Genomic DNA, 7,500 nt, shown 5'->3' with positions numbered 1-7,500 from the left:
GAGAGCACATGTGTTTAAAAAGCAGGAAATAAAAAAAGGAACTCACCTTGTGGTAAGCCCGCAAGAGAAAAAGCATTTGAGCTCCAGACTGTTTCAGAAATAATCCTTGAAGTGGAATTCTGATCAGGCATTAGCTCCGCCTCCTCTTTTACATTTTTCAAGCTAAGGACCCAAAATCCGCGTTTCTCTAACAGGGCTGGAAAAGAGGGGTATGAGCAGTATGAGGCATGGCTACAATGGGGGATCTGTTTGGTATTTTAAGCAACAAACTTCACAGACATGTTTTGTATAGGTATGGCCCTGCAATATATGTTTCCAATATAGCATGACAGGTCCACTTTAAGTAAGAGAAGCCGAACCACACTCCCTCCACGTACATTTAGCAACACTTTGTTCAGATATACCTATGCTAATGTCCTGTGTCCTGTGTGTGTGTGTGTGTGTGTGTGTGTGTGTGTGTGTGTGTGTGTGTGTGTGTGTGTGTGTGTGTGTGTGTGTGTGTGTGTGTGTGTGTGTGTGTGTGTGTGTGTGTGTGTGTGTGTGTGTGTGTGTGTGTGTGTGTGTGTGTGTGTGTGTGTGTATGTGTGTAGGTTTGCGGGCAGGTCTGGCTGCGTCCATCGCCGGCAGCTCCATCATTAGCAAGATGCTGCTCGCTAACATCGACCCGTTCGGAGCGACGCCCTTCATCGACGACCTCGACTCCCTGTAAGAGAACAACTTCTCCACGTGTCTCAAACACTCTTTGTTTGATTGTAAATCTGTACCCGTATCTCTCTGTTTCTCTATCTGTGTGTCCTTGCTTCATTTATGTGTGAGCTTTAACGTATCGTCTGTTTGTGTTTCTTTACCACAGAGAGGGCTACATGGAGAAGTGTGTGATGAACAACTACTTCGGTATCGGCTTGGATGCTAAAATCTCTCTGGAGTTCAACAACAAGCGAGAGGAGCATCCAGAGAAATGCAGGTGAGACACATTTCTGATCCTCCCAGCCTTCAAGCAGTAGATATTATACTTGGCATGGAGTCCAAAATATGCTTATTCATCCCAATATTGTATATGTATTGATCAGTAAAGCTGATATTGTGTTCTGAATGTAAAGAAATATAATCCCTGCAGGATATAATCCACTATTAATCCTTTCAATTTGGACAATGTTGGATTTTTGCAGATATTTTCCATCTAGTTTTAGCCGACCCTCATACCAGGGTTCCTACGGTCATTCAAAACCTGGAAATGTCATGGAAATTCAAAATGCTAATTCCAGGCCCTGGAAAGTTATGGAAAACAATATTTTTCCCAAAGTTTTGGAAAAGTCATGGAAATGTAACTAAAGTTGCATAAAATATAATTTATATTTTATCTATTCGCCGAAATAGTAATTAGGGATGTCCCGATCACCTTTTTTTGCTCCCGATCCGATTCCGATCATTTGATTTTGACAATTTCCCGATACCGATTTTTCCCGATCCGATCTTTATGCAATGCATTAAGAGAAAAAAAAGCATTCAAGTTGTCCTTTAAGGTTATTTTTTTATTTAAATTGGATATTCTATCCAACATGGATATAGCTTCTTTTTTTCACAGCAGCATTGGATCAGTTCAGTTGTGCAGCATTGGATCAAAACAAAATAAAGCTTTCAGTACTCGTTAGCTTACTGCTACAATTAGACACTGCGCCCACTCTGTTGCCAGATTTGAGAGAAATAAGCAGGTCTATGAAAACAAGCCCCAAAGAAGCAACACATACATGATGTTCTGTCATTTGAAACCAAAACTAAGGCCTCAGGATGACTTTAAGACTTGAACATGGTCATTTTTGTTTTGTAACATTGAATACAACATTTTTTAAAAAGTATTTAAAAAAATTATTTATTTTTTTAAAAATCCCGATCCCCGATATTTTTTCTCCCGATTCCGATCTTTTTGAAAATCACGTGATCGGCTCCGGTCCCCGATCACGTGATCGGATCGGGACATCTCTAATAGTAATACTATAATGATAATAAATGCTGTATCAAATAGTAATGAAACGTAAATTAGCATTTAACTGACGAGGGATTTTGCTGGTGAGAGATTTGAGCCTATTTGATTTGTTTTAGATAGGCTCAACATGTTTCTATGCATACCTTATTTTCCTGTTCCATATTAAAATAAACTATTTTCAGTGGTACCGCTGAGAAAGAGTAATTTGTTTGGTCATGGAAAATTAGGTAAAGGTCCTGGAGAAGACATTGAAAATCATTGGTGAAAAAGTGTATGAACCCTGACATACATATGTACGGACATGATATCATATCTACTGTTACCATGCTGCCCACTTGCAGACACACAAAAAAAATACTATAATTTTTTTTAAATGTGCACATTTACTAGTCGAAATTAGAAAAATCGACTTGCAGCGTGGGTTATATGTAAAATATTATTTTATTTGTATTTATCTAACATGCTAATATTCCATGTAAGAGTCTTTATCTGTGGACTCAATCAACAATTCATATTTTTACTAGTTTATAATTGCACTTCTTCCATCTGTTGTTCCGTCTGGTGTCAAACAACCATTCTTTTCAAGGCACTGAGAACATCAAGTTCAGTTAACATGCTAATCTCACCCTCTGCTCCCTCCCTCTCAGGAGCCGCACTAAGAACATGATGTGGTACGGTGTTCTGGGAACGAAGGAACTTCTGCAGAGAACCTACAAGAACCTGGAGCAGAAGGTCCAGCTGGAGGTGAGGGAGAACACTTTAACTGAAATCAATCAGTATCAATACCCGTCGTTAATGCCCATTGTAACTTATAGAAATATGGTTATGCTTCGTCAGATATACGTTTAGTTTGCAGCGTTATGACTCATTGCTACTGCTGTGAAGAGATGCAAGAAGTACTCAGATCTTGTACTTTAGTAAAAGTAGAAGTATTCAGATGTTGTACTTTAGTAAAAGTAGAAGTACTCAGATCTTGTACTTGATTAAAAGTAGAAGTACTCAGATCTTGTAGTTGAGTAAAAGTGGAAGTACTCAGATCTTGTTCTTGAGTAAAAGTAGAAGTACTCAGGTCTTGTACTTGAGTAAAAGTAGAAGTACTCAGATCTTGTACTTGAGTAAAATTAGAAGTACTCAGATCTTGTTCTTGAGTAAAAGTAGAAGTACTCAGATATTGTACTTCAGTAAAAGTAGAAGTACTCAGATCTTGTACTTAAGTCAAAGTAGAAGTACTCAGATCTTGTTCTTGAGTAAAAGTAGAAGTACTCAGATCTTGTACTTGAGTAAAAGTAGAAGTACCAGAGTGTAGGAATTCTCCGTTACAGTAAAAGTCCAGCATTCAAAATGTTCCTCAAGTGAAAGTAGAAAAGTATTCTCATCAAAATATAGTGAAAGACAGTAAAAGTAGTCGTTGTGCAGATTGGTCCATTTCAGAATAATATATATGATATGTTTTATAATGATTGATCATGAAAGTGTTCTCAAAGCTGGTAAAGGTGCAGCTAGTTTGAATGACTTTGTATACTGCAGGGTAGCTGGTGGATTTACTCCAGGTGGAACTAAAGTCTGATTTAACACTTGATTAGATTTCACTTCATTCATCCACATCTGTAAAGTAACTAAAGGGATTAAATACATGTAGTGGAGGAAAAGTACACCATGTACCTCTGAAGTGAGTAGAATGACAAAGTAGCATAGAATGGAAATACTCACGTAAAGTACACTACTTCAGTAAATGTACTTAGTTACTTCCATCTTTGCTGCTGTGCAACTGATCTTAAAGTTGAATGAAGGTAGTAACATGTGTTGACTGTTGATGAAACCTGCAGACATCCTACCTGTTCCCTCCTCCTTCTCTTAAGCCATCTTTGTTTCTCCTGTTTCTCCCCCAGTGTGACGGTCAGTACATCCCCCTCCCCAGCCTGCAGGGCATCGCAGTTTTAAACATTCCCAGCTACGCAGGAGGGACCAACTTCTGGGGCGGCACCAAGGAGGACGACGTGAGTGTACACACACACACACACACACACACACACACACACACACACACACACACACACACACACACACACACACACACACACACACACACACACACACACACACACACACACACACACACATCCTCACCCTCAGTGTGCCCCGCAGAGGTTAAGCTTGGACGTACAGTATGTGCTGTTATGTAACTGTTAGGAAGGAGAGACAGGGGGACAGGGAACAGGGGGAGGACATTCAGTTAAACTTAGTATACAGACGCACTAATATATATTATAATGTGTATTGATAATCAAATAGATGTACCTGTTTTGTGTTTTAATTTTTCACATTGACAGTGGCGATGCAGTACTGAAGCTTTTTCTGTTTTGGTGTCCTGGCCCTCACATGACAACACATCTGATCGTGTTGTTTGATCCTCATTTATTCCCAGGAGAATGTTTCCGATCCATTTTTGCTGAGCTTCTGTCTTTGAAGATGCTGACTCGTCATTGCTTTGACCTTTTCACTGTAGCAGAGATCAATATCAGAGCCGTGGGGAGCGTCTCCTTTCAGAAACACTTTCTGGATATAGAAGAAGGGCAGTAATACAGGCTATCCTGTTTTCAGCGAGCGTGTCGTCATTCATCCTGTTTTTTCCTGTAGAATGAAAATCCCATATTCCAATATTTTATACAAACCAATATTGTCAATTTAAGCAATTTCAATATTTTATTTCTATTAATTAAAGAAGCCTGTGTTTGTTTTGGACCTTAGACATTACTTGAAATACATGGAGGTAGAGGTGCAATGATTATTCTACTAATTGATTAGTCAATCAACAATATTTTAATTGCTTAAATTGGAAGAAAATTATTTTTTCAGCCCCAAATAAGATTTCTGGCTTTTTCCTGATTAATATTACACTATGTAAATATATATGTGTGTTGGTCTGACCAATCAAGACATCACCTTGGACTTTGAGAAACAATCCATTACAAATTAACTAAAATAGTTACTTGCAGCCTAAAGTAGAACATATCAAATATTTCAAATACTTGTTTTTAAAACCCACTTAGCTCACATTTTTTTTTAAATATTACATGGGTTTAAATGTTATATATTAGAACACCAGCCTGCGTTTGAAGGCTAAGGATTGTTTATACACTAAACATGAATAGATGCAACATGGTACAATCAGTTTCTTAATGTCTCCGTTGTGTCCTGCAGATCTTCTGTGCCCCCTCTTTCGATGATAAGATCCTGGAGGTGGTGGCTGTGTTTGGGAGCATGCAGATGGCCGTGTCCCGAGTCATCAAGCTGCAGCACCACCGCATCGCACAGGTCAGAACACACGATACAATAACAGAGGAGAACATACTGATACGTTTAAGAATATTCACATCTAACGTTTGTGTTTCTGGATCAGTGTCGAACAGTGAAGATCACCATCCTGGGAGATGAGGGCGTTCCCGTCCAGGTGGACGGAGAGGCCTGGATCCAGCCGCCTGGAGTCATCAAGATCCAACACAAGAACCGGGCCCAGATGCTCACCAGAGACCGGGTGAGGAAGGGAGGAGGACAGAGGGAAGGAGGGAGAGAGGAGAGGAGGGAGAGAGGGAAGGAGGAGAGGAGGGAGAGAGGGAGAGAGGGAGAGAGGAGAAGAAGGAGAGAGGGAAGGAGGGAGAGGAGGGAGAGAGGGAAGGAGGAGAGGAGAGAGAGAGGGAGAGAGGAGAGGAAGGAGAGAGGGAAGGAGGAGAGGAGAGAGAGAGGGAAGGAGGAGAGGAGGGAGAGAGGGAAGGAGGAGAGGAGAGAGAGAGGGAGAGAGGAGAGGAAGGAGAGAGGGAAGGAGGAGAGGAGAGAGAGAGGGAAGGAGGAGAGGAAGGAGAGAGGGAAGGAGGAGAGGAGAGAGAGAGGGAAGGACGAGAGGAGGGAGAGAGGGAAGGAGGAGAGGAGAGAGAGGGAAGGAGGGAGAGGAGGGAGAGAGGGCAGGAGGGAGAGAGGGAAGGAGGAGAGAAAGAGGGAAGGAGGAGAGGGAGAGAGAGAGAGGAGAGGAAGGAGAGAGGGAAGGAGGAGAGGAGAGAGAGAGGGATGTAGAGAGGGAAGGAGGGAGAGGAGGGAGAGAGGGCAGGAGGAGAGGAGAGAGAGGGAAGGAGGAGAGGAGGAGAGAGGGAGAGAGGAGAGGAAGGAGAGAGGAAGGAGGAGAGGAGAGAGAGGGAAGAGGAGAGGAGGGAGAGAGGGCAGAGGAGAGGGAAGGAGGAGAGAAAGAGGGAAGGAGGAGAGGAGAGAGAGAGAGGAGAAAGGAGAGAGGGAAGGAGGAGAGGAGAGAGAGAGGAAGGAGAGAGGGAAGGAGAGAGGAGAGAGAGAGGGAAGGAGGAGAGAAGAGAGAGGAGGAGGAGAGAGAGAGAGAGGGAAGGAGGAGAGGAGGAGAGAGGGAAGAGGAGAGGAGGGAGAGAGGGAAGGAGGAGGGGAGAGAGAGGGAAGGAGGAGAGGAGGGAGAGAGGAGAGGAAGGAGAGAGGGAAGGAGGAGAGGAGAGAGAGGGAGAGGAGAGGAGAGGAGAGAGGGAAGGAGGAGAGAGAGAGAGAGGGAAGGAGGAGAGGAGGAGGAGGGAGAGAGAGGGAAGGAGGAGAGGAGAGAGGGAAGCAGGAGAGGAGGGAGCGAGGGAGAGAGGAGAGGAAGGAGAGAGGGAAGGAGGAGAGAGAGGGAGAGAGGAGAGGAAGGAGAGAGGGAAGGAGGAGAGGAGAGAGAGAGGAAGGAGGAGAGGAGGGAGAGAGGGAAGAGGAGAGGAGGGTGAGAGGGAAGGAGGAGAGGAGAGAGGAAGGAGAGAGGAGGGAGGAGAGGGAGAGAGGGAGGAGGAGGGAGAGGAAGGAAGAGAGAGAGAGAGAGAAGAGAGAGGAGGAGTGAGGAGAGGGAAGGAGAAGAGGAGGAAGGAGGGAAGGAGGAGAGGAGAGAGAGAGGGAGAGAGGAGAGGAGGAGAGAGGGAAGGAGGAGAGGAGAGAGATGAGGGAAGGAGGAGAGGAGGAGAGAGGAAGGAGGAGAGAGGGAAGGAGAGAGGAGGAGAGAGAGAGTAGAGAGAGAGAGGAGAGGAAGGAGAGAGGGAGGAGGAGAGGAGAGAGAGAGGAAGGAGGAGAGGAGGAGAGAGGGAAGGAGGAGAGGGAAGGGGAGGAGAGAGAGAGGGAGAGAGGAGGAAGGAGAGGAAGAGAGGAGAGAGGAGAGGGAAGGAGAGAGGAGGGCAGAGGAAGGAGGAGAGAGAGAGAGGAGGGGGAGAAGGAGAGAGGAGAGAGAGGGAAGGAGGAGAGGAGGGAGAGAGGGAAGGAGGAGAGAGGGAAGGAGGAGAGAGAGAGAGAGGGAGAGAGGAGAGAAGGAGAGAGGGAGGAGGAGAGGAGAGAGAGAGGAAGGAGGAGAGGAGGGAGAGAGGGAAGGAGGAGAGAGGAAGGAGAGAGGAGAGAGAGAGGGAGGAGGAGAGGAAGGAGAGGGAAGGAGGAGAGGAGAGAGAGAGGGAAGGAGGAGAGGAAGGAGAGAGGGAAGGAGGAGAGGAGAGAGA

At 44.5% G+C, this 7,500-nt stretch overlaps 1 protein-coding gene across 1 annotated transcript in view; it reads left to right on the top strand.

Annotated features, from left to right (window-relative positions):
- The window catches only part of dgkh (diacylglycerol kinase, eta), a 95,219-nt gene that overhangs the window by 72,373 nt on the left and 15,346 nt on the right, over positions 1 to 7,500 (top strand). Inside the window, exons 18-20 of the mRNA XM_079665373.1 lie at positions 591 to 705; positions 854 to 964; positions 2,632 to 2,728. Of these exons, the coding sequence (XP_079521499.1) occupies positions 591 to 705; positions 854 to 964; positions 2,632 to 2,728 (323 nt within the window). The remainder of the gene's footprint in view (positions 1 to 590; positions 706 to 853; positions 965 to 2,631; positions 2,729 to 7,500) is intronic.

Source organism: Notothenia rossii (genome assembly GCF_949606895.1).
Source record: "Notothenia rossii genome assembly, chromosome: 2".
NCBI lineage: Eukaryota > Metazoa > Chordata > Actinopteri > Perciformes > Nototheniidae > Notothenia > Notothenia rossii.
Note: the sequence above shows the minus strand (reverse complement) of the source record. Positions and strands in the feature narration are given on the sequence as shown.